We start from the raw sequence: 22416 nt of genomic DNA, 5'->3' as shown, positions 1-22416 counted from the left end.
CCGAAGTGCAACAAAGTCCAACAAAAATAAACAGGTATCAAACAGGCATGAACAGGTTTTCAACAAGGGTAAACAATGATCTGGCCAAGGGCAGTACCCATAGGAGTAATCAGGAAATGCAGGTCAGCCGGTGTCTGTGGGCGGGGCCAGCTGGGCACCATGACAACCGTGCAGGACATGACACTGCAACTAACTGGCAACCAGTTCAGGGTGTCCCCTGCCCACTGCCCGAAGCATATCCTGTCTTTTTTTAAGGAAAATAACGTTTTCAAAATGCTATAATTTCAGGGGGTGGTTGGGTTGAATTTGGGGGTGCTTGATCACCCTACCACCACCCCAAATGGGATGCTTACGCCAATGCTGTGAGTTTATGGTCTCTGTATGGCAACCACCAGGTAGTTTCTATTGGAAAATAATTCAAATATCATTTTCACATTCTAGCCAATCACTAACTCCAAATGTTTAGTTTCAAAATTCTTCCTATGTTCCTATTTTCAACCTGTGGTATTTTGAGGAATCACATAGGACGAAACCATTTTAAACCTGATATTAACAAATTGTATGACTGCCATCTTCTGGTTGTTAGTTCGAGGTGCAACATGGAAGTCACAGTATTGTTGGAAACTGAAAAGAATGCGTCGGGGAATGAGAATAAATGCTGATTATCTATCTACAAGGTTGGGTAGGGTTGCTTTAACTGGATTACTTTCAATTACTTTTGGATTACTCCAATACCAAATATGCTAATAAAAGACAAAAGAAAGTAAATGTGAATAAAATGACTAAATTCTGTGCAGGCTTGGGGAGTAACGGAATACATGGGAACAGCAAAAATGATGTCGGCAAGCTGTTTGGATTTATTTTCATTTTGTTTCTGTCGCATTTTATGTTCGTTTTGTCGGAGATCAAAGAGATCAAAGCCAGGAGAGAAAGCTTACCACGTGTCGTGAGTCATCCTTTTATTCATATTTTGTTTGATCAGGGTGTCCCCCTGCCCACTGCCCGATGATTGCTGGGATGGGCTCCAGCACTCCCGCGATCCTACTGAGGATAAGCGGTGCTGATAATGGATGGATGAGGGTTGGGCAGCACGGCGGCGCAGTGGTTAGCGCGTGGGTGGCACAGTTCTAAGAGCCTCCTGTGGGTTCAAATCCAGCTACCGGACTTCCGGTGCGGAGTTTGTATGTTCTCCCCGTGCTTGCGTGGGTTTCCTCCGGGCACTCCGGTTTCCTCCCACATTCCAAAGACATGCATTTCAGGTGGATTGGCCGGTCCAAATTGTCCCTAGGTGTGAATGAGCGAGTTGTCTGTCCCCGTGTGCCCTGCGATTGGCTGGCAACCAGTTCAGGGTGTCCCCTTGCCCACTGCCCGATGATTGCTGGGATGGGCTCCCGCATCCCCGCAGCCCTAATGAAGATAAGCGGTGCAGCTAATGAGATGAGATGAGATCATTTATAATACAGTACGTCAAACTTGACGATTCCATACACGAACCCAATTCACGAGACTTCGTGCACCTTCGTGAAAACTCGGAAAAAGTGGGCGGTCTCGACCGTGTGTTCTGGAACAGCGGTACAATCGGATGATTCCGAATGGGCGGAGTCACGTAGGAGGAAGCGCTAAGGCTGCTGACAACCTCCAGGAACCGGCGTCGGTTAACTCTTCTCTCCGGGCCTCCACCACCGCTTTCACCCGTCTTCCTCCATTCCCACTGCCGCATTCAAGCCCAAAATAAGCCCATCTCCCCCATCTCGGAGACATTAGTTAGCTCTCAAATCGAGTCGCCGTTTGTATGCTCCAACTGTCTGAGAAAGGCCCGAGGATTAAAGGGTTGACGTCGCTGGGATGGAGACCCAGATCCATGTGCCGGTCGGCTCGCCGGCTATTCGAAAGATTCCCGTTTTTGTAGACGAGCACAACGTGGCGGAAGGAGCCATGGAGATCATGAAGCAGCTCAGACCAGCGTGGGACTCCAACCGTGTGAAGATCAAGGTATGACAAACGCATTCGGGCTAGCTCTATGCTAACCTACGCCAAGATTGACATTTAAAGGGGACGGGCACAGCAAGCCCTTAAAAACTCCATTTCCCTTTACACATTGGTTAACTGCTGTTAAAAGTGTCGATACAAATAGTTCAAACCTCATATTTTTAGAATGTGATATAATGACATTGTGAATGTATTTAATTGCTGTTAAAAGTCTCGATAAAACCTCATATTGTTAGAATATGATATCATGAAATTGCGAAGGTGTTTAACTGCTGTTAAAAATGTCGACAAAAATTGTTCAAACCTCATATTTTTAGAAAATGATATAATGAAATTGTGAATGTATTTAATTTCTGTTAAAAGTGTCGAGAAAACCTCATATTTTTAGAAAATTGCTGTTAAAAGTGTCGAGAAAACCTCATATTTTTAGAATATGATATAATGCAATTGTGAATATGTTAAATTGCTCTTAAAAGTGTCGATAAAAATGGTTCAAACCTCATATTGTTAGAATATGATATAATGAAATTGTGAATATGTTTAATTGCTGTTAAAAGTCTTGATAAAACCTCATATTGTTAGAATATGATATCATGAAATTGCGAACGTGTTTAACTGCCGTTAAAAATGTCGACAAAAATTGTTCAAACCTCATATTTTTAGAAAATGATATAATGAAATTGTGAATGTATTTAATTTCTGTTAAAAGTGTCGATTAAACCTTATATTTTTTAGAATTTAATGAAATTGTGAATATGTTTAATTGCTGTTAAAAGTGTCGATAAAAATTGTTCAAACCTCATATTGTTTGAATATGATATAATGAAATTGTGAATGTATTTAATTTCTGTTAAAAGTGTCGATTAAACCTCATATTTTTAGAATACAATGAAATTGTGAATAGGTATAATTGCTGTTAAAAATGTCGAGAAAACCTCATATTTTTAGAATATAATATGATGAAATTGTGAATATGTTTAATTGCTGTTAAGTGTCGATAAAACCTCATATTGTTAGAATATGATATAATTACATTGTGAATGTATTTAATTGCTGATAAAAGTGTCGATAAAACTTCATATTTTTAGAATATGATATAATGAAATAGTGAATATGTTAAATTGCTGTTAAAAGTGTCGATAAAACCTCACATTTTTTAATATGATATAATGAAATTGCGAAAGTATTTAATTGCTGTTAAAAGTGTTGATAAAAATTGTTCAAACCTCATATTGTTAGAATATGATGTAATGAAATTGTGAATATGTTTAATTACTGTTAAAAGTGTCGATAAAACCTCATATTCTTAGAATATGATATAATGACATTGTGAATGTATTTAATTGCTGATAAAAGTGTCGATAAAACTTCATATTTTTAGAATATGATATAATGAAATAGTGAATATGTTAAATTGCTGTTAAAAGTGTCGATAAAACCTCATATTTTTAGAATATGATATAATGAAATTGTGAATGTATTTAATTGCTGTTAAAAGTGTCGATGGAACCTTATATTTTTAGAATATGATATAATGAAATAGTGAATATGTTTAATTGCTGTTAAAAGTGTCGATAAAACCTCATATTTTTAGAATATGATATAATGAAATTGTGAATATGTTTAATTGCTGTTAAAAGTGTGGAGAAAACCTCATATGTTTAGAATATGATATAATGAAATTGTGAATGTATTTAATTGCTGTTAAAAGTGTCGACCAAAATTGTTCAATCCTCATATTGTTAGAAATGATATAATGAAATTGTGAATATGTTTAATCGCTGTTAAAATTGTCGATAAAATCTCATATTGTCGGAATATGATATAATGAAATTGCGAATGTGTTTAATTGCTGTTAAAAATGTCGACAAAAATGGTTCAAACCTCATGTTGTTAGAAAATTATATAATGAGATTGTGAATATGTTTAATTGTTGTTAAAAGTGTCGAGAAAAATTGTTCAAACCCAAAAAATCTACTTATATTCCATAACAAACGAGTTTACCATTGACATGTAAAGCGGACAACAAACCTTTATTAAAAAAACATCAATATATTCGATAACAAACGACTTTACCGTAATCATTTTGGTTAGCCTTCGACTAACCAACTAATAAAAAACGTTTTACATCCTTCTTATTCTCTAACCTGAAACAAGTAGGCATTTTCTCATGACAATTTTGAGTTTCTCAGGTCTTCAATCCTCTTGATCAGCTGTGTTTTAATTTGATCGGGACACTTCTTTTTGTTTCAACAAAAACAATTTGCTGTCCGAATGCTGTCTCTCAATCTTTTTTTTTTTTTTTAATTTGATGTGCCTTCCCGGTATCTAGGTGTTAGTCATTTTTATTAAGGGGAACCACGAATCGAGTAAATTACACACAAATTCAGTGTTCTGGTTTGCCGGCGTCCCTGCGTCATAGACGCATCATTTTTGCTGTGGACGCATAGTCTCAAATCAACGTGCGTCCCCGGGACGCAACTTTTTTGACACAAAATTGTCATTATTACCAGATTACTTTTTTTTTACCAAAGATTTACCGCACTCCAAACTTTTCTTCAGGCAGATCCGCCATTGTTGTTTTGGTCTCGCGGTTCAAGTTTTTGACTGCACGCCGATCTCGGCCAACGAGATCTCGTTGCTTCGAGATGACGTCATTGTTGTGGTGGTTGTCGTCGATTTAAGGTGAAAATCAACACAAAATTGGTCATTTCTTCGGTCTCAATAATAAGTCGAAACATAATGCCAATAGTGATAACAACGGCAATAATTCCGGCACGAAAAAACGGCGGAGAAATTCTTCGGAAGATCGCGGAGACAGGAAAACACGTGTGTTGAAGCGAACGATTCGCCAAAAGAAAATGAACAAAAGAATACTCCTAGCAAGAAAATGACTTTTCTGCCAAAATGGACTAAATTATATTCCTGGTGACGCTATGAGGAGAATGATAATGGACTGGACTGGCGGGACAGCAAACTATGAAGAATATACGAACTGAAAAATCTGAAGTGATAACTTGCTTTGTATTACCAATTAACTGTAATGATTAAAACTGCATGAATATATAGAATAGAATAGAATATACCTTTATTGTCATTGTTACAAAATGGGTTAACATATTGTGACAACGAAATTGGGCATGACACTCCAGTTTCACACAGTCACAGTGAGGTAAAGAAACCAAGAAGATAAGGTTATAAAGCAAGGGGGATAAGGTTATAGTTTTAATTTACACAATATTTACACAAAGAAATGACGGCATGTAGGATGTTACATACATTTGGTATCGTAAGGGTTTGTGCAATATGCATTTGGTGCATATAGACTAATATTTCAGCAATATTATTTTGTATAATGTACAATATTTTTGTGAACTGAAAAATCTGAAGTGATAACTGCTTTGTATTACCAATGAACTGTGATGATTAAAACTGAATGAATATATAGATTTATATTATATATTTGTCGCCGATTTACAATTTCAACCGCGATAACACAAAATTTTGGGGAGCCATAGATCTTTGTTGGGACCCATAGAATTTTGAGCATGCGAGTCCCCGGGACCCATCACTTTTCAGAGGTAAAATGAACACTGCCAATTGTCTTTCAGTGTATTTGACATCATTGCAGACGACCGCTCAAAACACCGCCCTCACCCCCACGTGAACCTGGGCTGAATGTTTACGTCTGTCTGGGTGTAAAGTTGCTGCCTACTGTCGCATCGGCCGCCGGTGTTAGCGTTGTATTGTGTGGCAGGTGGAGGGGATCAGTCATGGAGTAGACAACGCTGTTTTTGCCAGCGTGTCGGCAGCCATAACAAGGATGGCCGAATGCCCAACCTTTGTGGACATCCACGCACGGAATGCCAGACCTGTCTGAGTGAGCGCATGACATGTGACATGCGAGCCACGTTGTTGTTGTTGTGTGGACCGCGGTCCGATCCAATGTTTTGCGTCACGGTTTTTGTGGAACTTTTATTTTTAAGGAGAAACAATCAGTGGTTTAAAAGCCTGTCCGCAATACAGCAACACGGTATAGGACAAGGATCGGGAACCGTGAAGCCATGTAATCAAAATATTTAGATTTTTTTTTCGGGAGAGCCACACCCTGTATTTGAAAACTTCAACAAAACTGCCAAACCCGCTCTCCAGACAAAAGCTAATTCTTCAGCAAATCTGATTTCACTGTGTAATATTTTGATGATTTATTCAAATCTATTAGATAAAGATGCCAGAGCCCCATGTCAACAAATATACCACTTAAAATTTGTCTCTCTCCCACTGTCACGTTAGATCATCAAAGGCCATTTTCAACTTCATTTCTGTCATAAAACCGGTTTCGAAACAAATTGCAAGAAATATATGCATGTAATTAGGGGAGTGCGTTATGTGTACAAAGTTTTGCCCACCCCTATTGCTCAATCTGTCAAATTGCTTTTGGGTCCTTGGCTGGTGGTTTTGGGTGTTTACAGTTTGTTCTGTTGGTTTTCATCATAAAGTGTCTCAACAGTGAATACTATTTGTTCAATTTTGAAGGATTCCTTTGAGACGTACAGTCAAAATGAGGACTTTTTGTGTAAAACCTAAAGTGTAAACTGGAATGAAAACACCGCCCTATATGCTTTGAACCAATCTGATTACTGTCTTGAGTTTCGGTTTTGCATAATAAAAATCACAGAGACGTTTACTATGACCATCATTATATCTCCGAGCCAGATGTACTCTTTGAAAGACATACATCTGACTTAGGACCCATACTTTCCCGACTCATAGTATAAACATTCATACAATTTATATCTGATCTTTGAGGCAATGGTGATGCCTTTTGTTATGAAATATTTGGATGAAAACATTTTCACACCGAAAAGTAATACACTCCGTTAAAGGGCAATTAAGTTTCTCCGGAACAAGGAACCAAAAGCAAAACACCACATTGACTGTGTACATAGTGAGAAATTGATTTTAAAATACCCATGAGTATTTTATTTATGTTACTATTCTTCATTTACACACAATATGACCTCCGAAGTTTCTTTCCTCAACTCTCATTTCACTTCTTATGTCCTTCTTGTTTCAGCTTTTTACTGATGGGACAACCAACAAACTGGTGGGCTGCTATTTGGACAACAATGTAGAAGATGTCGTTTTAGTACGTGTTTATGGGAACAAGACCGAGCTTATTGTGGACAGAGACAATGAGCTCAAAAGCTTTCAGGTAATTTTATTTATTGAGTGATTTACCTTTTATTTTCCCCCGACTAATATCCTCGTAATACGAGGTTACATTGAATTTATAATCAACAAATTTAAGAAAATATTGTGAAATGGGAAAGAAAAAAGGGCTGATGTGACAAAGAACAGCGCTTATCTTGTTCCCGTCATGAAACCAAATTCCTATAAAACAAAGTTACAGTGCCGGGAAAAGTATTTGCCCTCCGCATATTTATCACTCAAGGATTTCCGTCCATGAAACCGATTTTTATATCACACAGAGACAACCAAACGAAATAGAAAATGCAGTTTTGAAATGTTGATTCCATTTATTTAATGCAAAAAAATAAACAAAATTGAAACCTATGTAAAAAAGTGATTCCTCACTCTTTTTAAATCACAAAGTAACAGTTGCTAACCACATATTTAGGGAAGCTGAGTTCAAGCCCACGGGTCACACAAAAAATGAATTGCCACCACGTAAATCAATGAATCTCTTAAATTCAATCTTCCACAATCCAAAGAAATTCCAAAAGTTATTAGAAAATAAGTGGTTTAAATCTATCCGTACGGAAAAGGTCACGAACCCGTTTCCAAGGCTGTGGGGCTCCAGCAAACCACTGTCATAGCCATTACCCACAAATGGAGAAAACCAGGAACAGTGGCAAACCTTTCCAGGAGTGGTCGACCAGCTAGGATTACTCCAGGAGTGCGACAACAGCTCATGCAGGAGTTTACAAAATAACCTCGAAAAACATCCAAGGAAGTACAGTTCTCCCTGGCCTCAGTTAAGGTCAATGTTCATGACTCCACCATAAGATAGACACAGGCCAAAAACGGCATCCACGGGAGAGTTCCTAGGCGAAAACCACTGCTGTCACAAAAGAACACAAAGCCTCGTTTCATACCTGCCAAAAAGTGTCTTTATTTTTTGGGGGGGAAACATTCTGTGGACAAGATAAGTCTAAAATTTACCTTTTTGGATGTGGTGCACCATAAAAATCGCACAGCATTTAACAAAACAGACATGATCCCAACCGGGAAGCATGGTGGCGGCAGTGTGATGGTCTGGCCTTGCTTTGTTGTCTAAGGACCAGGACAACTTGTTGTGGTTGACTGAATAATATATTCTGGTGATTACCAGAAGATCCTTAAGAAGAACGTCTGGACATCAGTTTGTTCCCCCAAACTCAAGCTTTCTTGGATTATGCAGCAGGGCAATGATGGCCAGGTCTGGATTTAAATCCAATTGAGATGCTGTGTGCTATCTTAAATGGGGAGTTCATGCCATAAAACCCTCCAATATGGCAGATTTGAAACAATTCTGCAAAGAAGAATGGGCATAAATTTCCGCCACAGCGTTGTGAAAGACTCGTTACCTATTAGCATAAACGTTTGATTTCTGTTATCATTGCCACGGGTGGACCAACTTGCTATCAGGGTAAGGGGGAATTACTTTGTCACATAGGGCCACATGTTTTTATTTTGTCTTAATAAATGGTATCAACATTTCAAAACTGCATTTTGTATTTCCATGGTTTGTCTCTGTGTAATATTAAGATGGGCTTCATGACATTTGAGTGATAAATATGCACAGAAAGAACATAGAAACAGGAAGGGGATGAATACTTTTTCACAGCACTGTATATGTAATCCCATCTTATCATAATTGTAAAGAAATCAATTCATGGTTTAATATTAATTCAGTTAATAAATGTAAATATTATAATCTCTCATTGCACAGTTTGATTAGAATCTTTGGCGTTTGAGATACAGAAGTCAAATTGAATGTTAATGATCAACTGAGTCATAGGTTCAATGGTATTGTTCTAGTTGTAAATTGACAGTGTTTTATTTTTCCGTACTAGGTGCTGCATGCTAACGGCTGCGCTCCCCGACTTTACTGCACCTTTCACAACGGCATTTGTTACGAATACATGCCAGGGGATGCTCTTGGGACGGAAGACGTTAGGGATCCTTCTTTACTCAGGTAGGGATAAGCAAACACTTATGAAATAGTTTCATTGTGCAACAGTCTCAACAGTGTTCATTTTGCCTCTGAAAAGTGATGGGTCCAGGGGACTCGCATGCTCAAAGATCTATGGGTCCCAACAGAGATCTATGGCTCCCCAAAATTTAGTGTTATCGGGGTTGAAATTGTAAATTGGCGACAAATGTATAATATAAATATATATATTCATTCAGTTTTAATCATCAAAGTTTATTGGTAATACAAATCTGTTATCACTTCAAGATTTTTCAGTTCACAACAATATTGTACATTATACAAAATAATATTGCTGAAATAATTATATTAATCTATATTGTCATTCACTTTTAATCATCACATTTAATTGGTAAAACAAAGCAGTTATCACTTCAGATTTTTCAGTTCACAATATTGTACATTATATTGCTAAAATGTTAGTCTATATATTCATGAAGTTATAATCATCACAGTTAATTGTTAATACAAAGCAGTTATTACTTCAGATTTTTCAGTTCATATATTCTTCGTGGTTTGCTGTCCCGCCACAGTTGTAATGCCTTCTCAAGGTCCAATCCATTACCATCCTCCTCATAGCGTCACAGGGAATATAATTTAGTCCATTTTGGCAGAAAAGTCCTTTTCTTGCTAGGAGTATTCTTATTTATTTTCTTTTGTCGAATCGTTCGTTTCAACACGCGTGTTTTGCTTGCCTCCGCGATCTTCCGAAGAATTTCTCAGTTTTTTCGTGCCGGATTTATTGCCGTTTTTATCACTTTCTGCATTATGTTTCGACTTATTACTGACACTGAAGAAATGACCAATTTTGCGTTGATTTTCACCAAATACTGTTTTTTCGGAGGCATACACAACTTTCACTCCACAACAACCACCACAACAATGACGTAATCTCCAAACAACGAGATCTCGTTTTACCGAGATCGGCGTGCAGACGAAAACTCGAACCGCGAGACCAAAACAACAATGGCGGATCTGCCTGACCAAAAGTTTGGAGTGCGGTAAATCTTTGTTTAAAAAAAATGTATTCCGGTAATAATGACAATTTTGTGTCAAAAAAGTTGCGTCCCGGGGACGCACGTTGATTTGAGACTATGCGTTCCCAGCAAAAATGATGCGTCTAGGACGCAGGGACGTGGGCAAACCAGAACACTGGTCTCAATCTGATTTCATATTTTTTTTTTTTAAGACAGCTATTGTAGGACAGCTATAGTTTATCTCTTGATACAGCAAGGATGGAGGAATCCAGTACGCCCAATAAATGTGATCTATGCGTTTTCCTGCAGACTGATAGCTGGAGAGATGGCTCGTGTCCACGCCATCCACGCACATAACGGGTGTATTCCCAAACCCAACTTGTGGATCAAGATGCAGAAATACTTCTCTCTTGTGGCAACGGAGTTCACAGAACAAGCTTCCAACATCAGGTACCAAGTGTTGATTTGTTGACTCAATGAGTTTTGCTTGATCAATCACAGCCACTTTATCTCACGAGATGTTTGGGGTGGTAAATACAGTGGTACCTCGCTAGTTCGCAGTTCCACTTTCGCGGGTTCAGAGCTTTGCGGGTCTAAAAAATATACCTTCTCAATAAAAGCATTTGTTGACTTGAGCAAGCGTGAGCTTATGTCAACTGAGGACACGGTGTGGACACTCTTATTGTGAAGGGGAGGGGGAGGCCCTGACACAATGCTTAGTCATGGTGAGTTACTGTTTCACTCACCCCCCCTCCTTTAACTCCTCCCACCTCACCCCCTTGTTATGTGGCGTTCAGTTTATCGAGGAGGAACTCAGCGACGCGACGTAAGTATATTCTCTTCTGTCACATTTCATCTCAAGTTTGACTTTATTATACCAAAAGCGAGCGGTAGTTTGTACTACATAAACACGGCTAATTGTGCGTGGTTTAGTGTATTTGTTGTAAAAGCCGTTTGATGCCGTTAGCTAAAGTATATTGTTATTGTCAGAAGGTAGCTCTTTCACTTTCATTAAAATGAACACAGACCATTTTTTCAACTGTTGTTTCCCAAAACGCTTCACAAACACTCATCCAATATCACATTTTCACTGTTTTTATTTTCAATATGTAAGCGGTAGTGTTAACAAGCGAAATAAACTGCGATGGCTGCATGTGGTTGAGAGCGGTTAATACAATCGTACTGAATGGTTCGTAGTGGTTTTGCCGCCGTCTTATTCTGTGTACATACAACATATTTTACAGTTTTTTTTTTGTTATAACATGAATTTCACTCTCTCTAACCGTATTCTATATAGTGTACTGTATACAGGGGGGTATACCTGTATACGTTTTTTTAAGCATTTTTGAAGGGGCGCCGCTATTTCGTTGATTTTCAGTTTTCGCGGGTGGTCTTGGTCCCCATTATCCGCGAAAACCGAGGGATTACTGTAGTTCAATTTATACAGAGTTAGTTTTTCCTATCTATCTTCACAATGTTTTGATTTTCCCCCTTTTTTTTTTTTTTTTTTTTTTTTTTTTTTACATTATAACTTTTATTAACACGACTACTGCGTAACATGCTACACACTACAGTGATGAGCAATTCTCTTTCCTCATGGCAGAGGGCAATAGTGAGACCAAAGATTCTGCCTCAACCCCAAACAATAGAATCTCTGATAGCATTGACAAGATAACAGCAATTTAAGCCACCCAGTAAATATTTTTCTCGTTGCATGGATTTTTATTCATTTATTTTTCAAAATGGAGGATTACCCATTTACTGCAATTGACGCTGTTACACAAAAATAAATATATGTAATGTATTACTGTTATGAGTATCAGCAGATTTAGAGTGAGGCACGCAATTATCTTGCCTCATGGTAGAGGGCAATAGTGAGACCAAGGATTCTGATTTGGTACACAGCCCCAAACAATAGAAGTTGTGATAGTATCGGCAAAGTAACAGCAGGTCAAGCCTTTTGGTAATTTTTTCCTACGTTACGTGGAATGGCCTCAAATATGTGCACGTGGCTTGGCTAGGTTACACTTGTCTACAAACACGGAATAGGGTCTATAGGCACAATTTCCATATTTTGAGCAAAAAAGAGGTCTCCCTACATCTTGGTCTGATCACCACTGTATGGGGTGCGGACACTTCACATGACAACGCCAAAAAAGAATTCCCGCTGCCATAACCAGGGATGTGATTGAGGTGAGGAGAAAAAAGTCGGAAACCTAGCCAGGGGTTTGGGGGCCACAGCCCCTCCGGGGGTGCCCAGGGCAGAGCTCCTGGGTTTTAAGCAATTTACTTGTCCAAAACCATTCTTGAATTAATCATTTAAGTAACATCTTTAGATGATTTAAATAACAAAATAATTTGCCCACATACCTGTTTTTTTTGTAAATACTGCAAGGTCAGTGATAAGGTATTTTCTTCTGAATCGTTGGATGGCAGACTTTTTCCATTCTCGACGAGGTCTTAGCGGCTGATAATGCTAACAAGCTAGTACGTTTAGCGAGACGTAATATATTCGAAGGCCAACATTGGCTAGCAGCATTAAGGGCAAAGAACTGAAATCTCATTGGATTAGAAAAAGATGGACACATTCGAGCCCAATCAAACTTCAGTATACTGAATTCCGAGTCACCCCGACATTGTATGAGCAAATGTTGCCCCGACTCAAGTGATTTGAAAATAAAAGTACGCTTTAAGAATCAATAAGTGAAGTATACATACTATTTTAAACTTCAAATACGTAAACTATGGAAAAAGTGAAAAAGTCGGAATTCCGACTATAGTCGGAAAAATCACATCCCTGCATAACTTATGAGGTAAGAAGAAATGCAATGGAAAAGCTAATTTTTTTAAGGAGACTCGTTTCATTTTTCTTCACTTAATGCACGGGCGCATCACATTTTATTTATTGATTACTTTCATTTTTTTAGGTTGACTTAAAAACAACTTGCCATAATCTCCTCCTTTGTAGAGTAGATTAAGGAGTGGCCTAATGTAAGTCATTAGCTTTCAATTAACACTTGTGTAAAAAAGAATGAGTAGGGCTGGGCAGTGTAGTTAGCTAGGTTGGGCAATGCTGTTAATAAGGAGGAAACAAATCTCCAGGTGCTTGTATTTGTGTTGCTAGCAACTTCTCCAAGGACAACAAAAATATCTGGGGACCAGTTCTAAAAATAGCTCACGAGTCACTGACTACATTTACATGCAAGGAATAGTCTGACTGGGATCAGAATTTGGATTTTTGGACAAATCCGATCAAAGCGTTTGCATGACTAGAGACAAACATGGCGTTTCAGAGTATTTTGATTACAAAGGCAAAGGTCTAACGACCTCATTAGGAAAATGGACCATGTCTCCGCATTTAACGTTTGATGATTTTATTCCTGTCACTCAGCAAAATCAATAGATTACTGTGCTTGTGTGTTCCATTTCTGCATCCCATAACGTTACAAGTTGTGAATGTACGTAGCTTGCAAGAAATATGACCACTATATATTGATGGAGTCCAGGTACTAACTAGGAAGGATCACCAAAATGTAGACATAAAAACTGCCCAAGGATGAGGAAGTAACACCATTTTCCTGACATAAGTAGTGAAAATCCGCGAAGTAGCGGCGCCCCTTCAAAAATGCTTACAAAAAACGTATACAGGTATACAGTACCCCCCCCTTAAACCGAAGTGATCGCTGGCAGCTTGTTAACACTACCGGTTACATATTGAAAATAAAAACAGTGAAAATGTGATATTTGATGAGTGTTTGTGAAGCGTTTTGGGAAACAACAGTTAAAAAAATGGTCTGTGTTCATTTCAATGAAAGTGAAAGAGCTACCTTCTGACAATAACAACGTACTTAAGCAAGCGGCATCGAACGGCTTTTACAACAAATACACGAAACCACTCACATTAAACCGTGTTTAGGTAGTACAAACAACTGCTCGCTTTTGGTATAATAAAGTCAAACTTGAGATGAAATGTGACAGAAGAGAATATACTTACGTCGCGTCGCCGAGTTCCCTCCTTGATAAACTGAGCGCCATATAAGAATGGGGCGAGGTGGGGGGAGTTGAAAGACGGGGGGTGAGCGAAGCAGCAATGACTAAGCATTGTGTCAGGGCCTCCCCCTCCCCTTCACAATAAGAGTGTCCACACCATGTCCTCAGTTGACATAAGCTCGCGCTCAATGGCGTCAAGTCAATAAATGCTTTTGAGAAGGTAAGGTATATTTTTTTAGACCCGCGAAGCTCTGAACCCGCAAAAGTGGAACCGCGAACGAGCGAGGTTTCACCGTATTTGATATATTCTTCATTTTATATTTGCATGATGACAGGTGAGGCTCGTCCACGCCTGACTGCACGCACTGGCTATACATTACGTAAAAATGTCAATTAAACTATTATTTAACAGCAGGAGGGCAGCTGTTTGTTTGCCCATATCTGTGTTCTCCCGCTTTATTTCATGTGGTAATTCGTTTGTTATCACTTATGAATATTGCTGATATTGACTAGAATGTGTGTATTGGCGCTCAAGCAACATTCATTGCAGCCTGGCCATCCTGGAAGGGGGATAACCTCATGTGTGGCCTATTCTCAGTTTCTCTCTTTCTTCAAGCTGGGATCATTGAGTTTTTCCTTGCCCTCGTGCTAGTATTAGATCAGGGGATGGTGTCATTGTGGCCTGTGCAGCCCTTTGAGACTTTGTGATTGAGGGCTATACGAATAAATGTGAATGAGCTTTAATCTTCTTTTGGGGGTCCACGTAGAATCCAGAAGGAAGTGCCTAGCAAGGAGGTGCTGGAGCAGGAGATGGTTTGGATGCAGGATCACCTTTCCTCGCTGGGGTCGCCGGTGGTGCTCTGCCACAATGACCTGCTCTGCAAGAACATCATCCACAACAGCAAAGACGGTATGCACTTGATTTCCTTTATTCAACATTCAACTCACTTGAGATCAAGTTAGTTTATGGATGCACTGACAGGCCCGCCTATGTTGTCTTACAGCTCATGTTCGCTTCATAGACTACGAATACTCCAGTTACAACTACCAGGCTTTCGACATTGGTAACCACTTTAACGAATTTGCAGGTTTGTGTGACCTTTTTTGTTTTTAATGAAATCAAAAAAGCCCAGACCCCTTACCGAAAGTACAAAACTCCTCTCACCACCTCTTTAACCTGTTGCCCTCTGGTAAACTGGCTCAAAGACACGACCCCCAAAACAGCGTGCAAAACTGAAAAAATAGTGTATTCGTCCATGTATAACACGCACTTGTGTATAACACGCAACCTTTTTTTTTAAAATTACAAATCTGTTTAAAATTTTGGTTCACTTCTTCGCTGCTCAAACTAATCATTTTTAGTAAAGTGTTGATTAAGCACGGCCGTAATTTAAAATCATTTATTGAAACTAAACGGTAAACACAATATCGACTTAAAAGGTAACATGTATCTATTCCATGTCCTTCAAGGTCCTATTCATCATCAGATACATGAAAGAATCGGGCTTTTATGCGTTTTTGTTATTGTATATTTCAGGATGACTTTCCTGTTTTCTCCATTCTCTAACATATGTATCTGATACTGTGACTAAAATGTGTGATGAGAAAAATCGGATAACTTTTTGTATCACTGATGGTCGCGGCGCTCTCACCGCTTTGACCTGGGTTCAAATCCTGTTGCATTTATTGTTTTGTGGTCAGCGAATTTTTTCGACTGATCTATATTTGGATAAATACAGTAGTCAAGTCATGTTTATTTGTGACACCCTTAATCACAATCAAAGAGCCTCAAAGGGCTGCACAGACCACAGATTATTGCAAACCACAGACTATTATTCCTAATATTGATCTAAAACCTACATGAGGGCAAGGAAAACTCAGTAAAACTGCAATACCTCGTGTCTAACTCACACTAGGTTAAAAACAATACAGTATACCTTGACAGTTTTATTGAAAAATGGGTATTAATATCTTATTCATCAACTTAATTTAGAGTTTTGTTCATGCTAAATGTTATTGCACTCTATTTATTTATTTATTTATTTTTAAGTGCACTATTATTACAAAAGAGAATTGCACGAACAACCAATGCATGACAAAGCCGATTTTAACTGATTGACTAGGCATGGCAGAGCTGGATTATGGGCTGTTCCCCAGTCGGGAGATGCAGATGGACTGGCTGAAATTCTACTTGCAAGCTTACAAACTCTTCACCAAAAAAACAGATGAGGTCAGCGCTAAAGAACTCGAGACGCTCTATGTGCAGGTCAACAAGTTCGCTCTGGTAAGGAAGCTTCCATAAATCTAAATAAGTTCCATATTGAAATCATGAAAGTAATTTGGGACGATGTCCCTTTGCTTTTTCTCGTTGAAGGCTTCTCACTTCTTTTGGGGGTTCTGGGCCCTCATCCAGGCAAAATACTCCTCCATTGACTTTGATTTCCTTGGGTAAGTCGCAAGCATACTCGGGTGTGTCAAAAAAAGATGACATAAGATAAACGAGCATTATTTGCCGACACGAAAGGCATTTTTGTGCCAATTGACTTGCCTAACTGGCTTTGCCCGCTCACTTTGTCATTTGGTTTGTGATTCAAAATATGCCTCCGCAATATATTTCAGACATTATGGCTGGCATGGCGTTTTATTTCTTATCTACAAATTTGTTTTGAATCTTTATGAATCACAACACGTGGTAAGCTTTCTCTCCTGGCTTTGATCTCTTTGATCTCCGACAAAAACTAACGTAAAATGCGACAGAAACAAAATGAAAATAAATCCAAACAGCTTGCCGACATCATTTTTGCCGTTCCGTGTATTCCGTCACTCCCCAAGCCTGCACAAAATTGAGTCATTTTATTCATATTTAGTTTCTTTTGTCTTTTATTAGCATATTTGGTATTGGAGTAATCCAAAAGTAATTGAAAGTAATCAAGTTAAAGTAACCCTACCCAACCCTGGAGGCTGCTTATAGTCAGGTGCTGTTTATGTATGTACAACATGTTATTTCCTTTAAAAATGTACTAGGTGCATCTTTTAATCAAGTGCGCTCTATAGTCCGGATTTTACGGCAATATGCTTATCCAACCCTTTCCAATCAACTTTGAAAAGACTGAGCTGGTTTCACCACTTCAGATTGGTATACAGCGGGGGTGTCAAACTCATTTTAACTCGCGGGCCACACGATCAAAAGAACATTCTCTCGGGGGCCGGACTAGTCGATTGAGGAGAAAGAAAAAAGAGAGAAAGAAATAAGATAAAGAGAGGTAGAGAAAAAGAGAGAATGTGGGAGAAGGAAAGAGAGAAATGGAGAAAGAGAGAGAGAGAGAAAAAAAGACAGAGAGAACATGAGAAACAAAAGAGATACAAAGAGAAATAGAAAGAGAGAAGGAGAGAAAAGAAAAGGAGAGAAATAGAGAAGGGGAAATCAAGAGAGAAAGAGAGAGAAGAGGAAAAAAGCAAGAGAGGAAAAAAAAGGCAAAAAGAGACAGAGAGAAATAGACAAAGAGAAACAAAGAAAGAGAACAGAGACAGATAGTGAAAGAGAGAGAGACAGAGAGTGAGAAAAATAGGGAAGAAGAGAGAGAGGGAGAAATAAATACAAGCAGAGCGTTTGTGAGAGGCACCTGGCTTTGACAACACCGGTTGGACATATTCCAACCCGCAGCTCGTTTTCCTCTTGCGCTTCCCTCAGCATTGTCTAGCAGGCCGGATTCAATCCCTTAGCGGGCCTGATCTGGCCCGCGGGCCGCCTGTTTGACACCCCTGGTATACAGTTTTCAAAAATTTCCCACAGTGCCAGTCATCGTCTTAACTTCTTTAAAAAGCCTTGAGGTGATTTTTTTTTCCAAGGACCAACTGCCGGTTCGACAAATAACACTATCTGTTGGCAGTTACTCGGTGCGAAACGACTCAACAAGTTCAAAATAGGGCATCAGATGATAAGTGATGGCTGATTGTATAATCGCGAGCTTGTCAAAAAAAAGAATTTCAAGAACGCCAGTTGAGGGAACTGATGTTGGAGGGTTCACCAAACGATCAAAATAAACTGCACTGAGTAGTAGCTAGTAGTTTTGACTTTAAATAAGTTTTCATTTAGAGTTTTTTTTTAAAATTATTATTATCTAATCAGGGCAGCATGGCGGCGCAGTGGTTAGCGCATGTGCGGCACAGTTCAAGTCATGGGAACCTCCTGCGTGGGTTCAAATCCAGCTCCAGACTTCCTGTGCGGAGTTTGTATGTTCTCCCCGTGCTTGCGTGGGTTTCCTCCGGGCACTCCGGTTTCCTCCCACATTCCAAAAACATGCATTTCAGGTGAATTGGCCGGTCCAAATTTTCCCTAGGTGTGAATGAGCGAGTGAGTTGTCTGTCCCCGTGTGCCCTGCGATTGGCTGGCGACCAGTTCAGGGTGTCCCCTGCCCACTGCCTGATGATTGCTGGGATGGGCTCCAGCACCCCCGCGACCCTACTGAGGATAAGCGGTGCAGCTGATGAGATGAGATGAGATGAGATTATCTAATCAAACCATATATCAGTAACATGAGGTGATGTTCGTTTCTGGTGAGGCACAGTCTGATCTTCAAAATAAAGAACGTACCTTACACAGTGTTCATTTTATTTCTGAAAAGTGATGGGTCCCGGGGACTAGACCTAAGATTTATGGCCCGAACCCGAACCCGAGGCAATTTCGGGCCGGGTCGGGCCTGAAATGTCAGTCATACGGTCGGGTCGGGTCGGGTTCGGTCCTGCTTTTTTTTTTTTTTTTTTTTTTTTTAATTAATTAATAATTATAAATATATGTTCATTAAAAATATATACTTAAACTATGTATGGATACTAGACCAAGGAATATAGTAAATCAAATAAATATTATTTGTGTACAATTAGTTGTGATTGCGGAAATCATAGCGTACAGTGACGTTGGTGACTTTTCCATCCGCATTAACAAACGCATTTTGTAAAATACGATCGCGCTTTATTGTTTAAATAAACGCGTTATATAGACTAGAATCTCCCAATTATTATAATTAGCTCGCTTTATTTTGTTTCAAAGCGTATTATATAGAATACGATCGCTTTTGTCGGAAGCGTACATTGACGTTGGTGACATTTTCATCCGCGTTAAAAAACGCAATTTGTAGAATACGATCGCGCTTTATTGTTTAAATAAACGCGTTATATAGACTAGGATCTCCCAATTGTTATAATTAGCTCGCTTTATTGTTTTAATAAGCGTTTTATATAGAATACGATCGGGGGGGGGGGGGGGATTTGCATAGGAGTCGGAAAAGGGCACAACACGTCAACACCCGCTTAATGAAAGTGCTGCGCTAAAATCTTAAGGACGTACTACTACTACTGCTGCTGTGGATTATGGCCCAATGATCAAGTCGTCAAAATGACGGACGCCCTTAAATGTTTTCGCTACCTCAAAAAAAAAAACCCGTCAATGACAGATTGTCGCTTAATGTAACATCTGCAGTGCAGACACAGAAATATAAAAGATGTAAATGTTTATACAGTTTTATTTAACTTAGGCCTAGATGTTGTAACAAAAGGCAGAGTTTAATTTGTTATCATAAATCACCCCTCCTTATAAATAAAATATGTAATTTCGGGCTCCCCTCGGGCCGGGCCAGCAAATCCAGTTAATTAGTCGGGCTCGGTCCGGGTCGGGTTTAATACCCCTCGGGCCTGCGTCGGGCTCGGGTGCTTTTTTTTGGCCCGATCTTACCTCTACCGGGGACTGGCATGCTCCAAAATCTATGGGTCCCAACAGAGATCTATGGCTCCCCAAAATTGAGTGTGCTCCATGCCCTTACAAACTGTCATATTTTCCCTTACAAAATACCCAAATATATCATGTGTTTCCTTATATCATATATATTGTTATGAACATTTTGTTGTGAGACACTGAGTTGCTCGACGTGAATGAGGTTTATTATAAAAAAAGTTCAAAAATGAAGTCGCTTGGACGTTCACTGTAGAAAGAAAAAAAAAACATGCAAATATAATGAAGTAGAATAATACATTTTCTTATTCAAATTATGAATTCATTTTCTGCATTAAATTATTGTTGGCTTATACTGATTATAAGGAATCACCACAAACCTGTCTTTTTTCATTTTCTCCTTTTATACTTCCTTTTTTTCTTAACTTCTTTATACAACATCATCATTCGTAATATAACGCATCAAAGCAAGCGAGCTCTTTAACGAGTTGAGCCGAAAAAGCCGGTTCTCTAAAAAGAGACGGACTACACAACTCGAGATCGGCGTGCAGACGAAAACTCGAACCGCGAGACCAAAACAACAATGGCGGATCTGCCTGACGAAAAGTTTGGAGTGCGGTAAATCTTTGTTAAAAAATGATAATGACGATTTGGTGTCAAAAAAGTTGCGTCCCGGGGACGCACGTTGATTTGAGGCTATGCGTCCCCAGCAAAAATAATGCGTCAAGGACGCAGGGACGTGGGCAAACGAGAACGCTGATCCTATGCAAACTCTCTGCAGGTGTCCAATATTAAAAAAAGGAAATAAGCGAAATAAATGTCTTTCCTGTTATAAAAGGCATTTGACAGTATAACCTGAGCCGTCTGGCAATCACAGCTAAGTCTTTTATAATGAAAGCTGTCATGTGTTTTGTCCCACAGGTATGCTGTGTTGCGCTTCAATCAATACTTCAAGACAAAGCCCCTGGTGATGGCCTTGAAGATTCCAGAGTGACGGGACACAGGGGCGGGGCCAACGAGAGCACAAGTTTGTCAGTTCCTGCGATTTCTTCTTTGCACTTCAAAAAAAAAAAGCCCTTCAAGCTTCCTTCCTTCCTCCCAAATGTAGCTCCATATTTCTTATCTCTTATCTGTCCGACACGATTCCTTCCTTTTCCCGCTATTCCCTCCACTCTGGTGCTGAATTTGAGTGGTCCGCGTCCCGACTCTTGAAAAACGTGCGCTTTTTCGGAAAACCTTTCCAAGGCCTCAACAACTCAGGTGAAGCAAACACTTCGACCGTCTAGTGCCGCAGCGGATCTGAGCTAGAACCGCTTTTTCTTTTTTTTTTTTTTTTCAACCGTCTCGACTTTTGTAGTGCCGCTCTATCGTACTTTCTAGTGGAAAAAGCCGCGGCTTGATACTTTCTGCTAGGTCTACTTGCTTTCAATGACGCAAAATACTCCTTGTGTTGATACTTTGTAAGGGGACCTCATCTGTTAAAGTTGCGGACATTTATGTGGTTGGAGTTCTCGTGTAAAGATCATATATCAATAAACGAGCCGCAAAATGATTCCACTGAAAAAATCATTTTCTCGATTTGAGGAAATGTTCATTATTGTGCCAGGCAATTACAACATCGTCTTAAATGGACTCCAATACTTTTTTGGGGGCAACACAATGAAACATCTCAGCATTTTTACTGTATGGCGGACCAAGAGAGGGACCTCAAGTCGATTATCGGAGTCGAGATCATTGCTTAGGGGATTTATCCGATTCGACGCGTTACTTTACTTTTAACTCCGCTACCGTATCGTCAACTTGGTCGGTTTTGCACTCATTTTAATATTTCCTGTCGTTTTCTGTTTTCCATCACGGCTTTTAAATGTTTTCTCACGTTGAGCTGCACCTTTACATAGTACTAGACCACGTGAAAAATAGTTGTTTTGACAATTGTGGGGAACAGCTTGACATAAAAACACCAAAAAAAACAAGCCGTGTCAAGGGGAAATGTCAACGGTCGATTCAAATATTTGCGTGAGGCTTATAAACTGAACAGGTTTTGCTTGCATCGTGCTTCTTTTGAAGTTGGAATGTGACGTGTTACTTGGCGTTGATTGAAACGTCACTTTATGGTGAAAAGATTATTTATTTTTCCTTTTCATTTGTACCTTTTTTCAAAATCGAACCGATTGCTGTTTCATAAGCACGGATGCGTGGTATTTACATGGCGAATGTACCTGCTAACTGCTTATCGAGGCACACAGATGAAGGTGTAAATAGTAGTAAAATACTGTAAAATGTTTCTGTACATTATTTACACGATTTGGAGTTGCAGAATGAATTTAACATTTATTGACTAGCGTGTTACTTAATAAAATGTATACAATAAAATGCATGCAAGTTGTTTGTTTTATTACCGCTCGCCGAATACTACACACATTTTTTTACTGTGTTTTTATTTAATCACATGTAATGGCCAAAAATTTTAAATCGTATGGGGTGATTTGAGCCACTAGAGCAGGGGTGTCAAACTC

The 22416-nt window shown here is 39.2% G+C and overlaps 1 protein-coding gene across 1 annotated transcript; it reads left to right on the top strand.

Moving 5' to 3' along the window:
* Positions 1–1568: 1568 nt before the first annotated feature.
* etnk2 (ethanolamine kinase 2) lies at positions 1569–22277 on the top strand. The gene is made up of 9 exons (XM_088339045.1): positions 1569–1992; positions 7067–7204; positions 9069–9190; positions 10492–10632; positions 14940–15082; positions 15177–15260; positions 16296–16456; positions 16547–16620; positions 20822–22277. The coding sequence occupies exons 1-9, from the start codon at positions 1846–1848 to the stop codon at positions 20892–20894; spliced, it is 1083 nt and encodes a 360-aa protein (XP_088195171.1). The 5' UTR covers positions 1569–1845; the 3' UTR covers positions 20895–22277.
* The last annotated feature ends 139 nt before the right edge of the window (positions 22278–22416 follow it).

This window comes from Urocampus carinirostris, chromosome 6 (genome assembly GCF_059441175.1).
Source record: "Urocampus carinirostris isolate Australia breed hairy pipefish chromosome 6, RoL_Ucar_1.0, whole genome shotgun sequence".
NCBI classification, from domain to species: Eukaryota; Metazoa; Chordata; class Actinopteri; order Syngnathiformes; family Syngnathidae; genus Urocampus; species Urocampus carinirostris.
This window is presented reverse-complemented; position numbering and strand designations above follow the sequence as displayed.

Coding starts and splice junctions, on each gene's coding strand:
- etnk2 (XM_088339045.1), top strand. CDS start 1,846: ATGGAGACCCAGATCCATGTGCCGGTCGGCTCGCCGGCTATTCGAAAG. Junction 7,205..9,068: donor ATGAGCTCAAAAGCTTTCAG/GTAATTTTATTT, acceptor TTTCCGTACTAG/GTGCTGCATGCTAACGGCTG. Junction 15,261..16,295: donor CCACTTTAACGAATTTGCAG/GTTTGTGTGACC, acceptor CTGATTGACTAG/GCATGGCAGAGCTGGATTAT.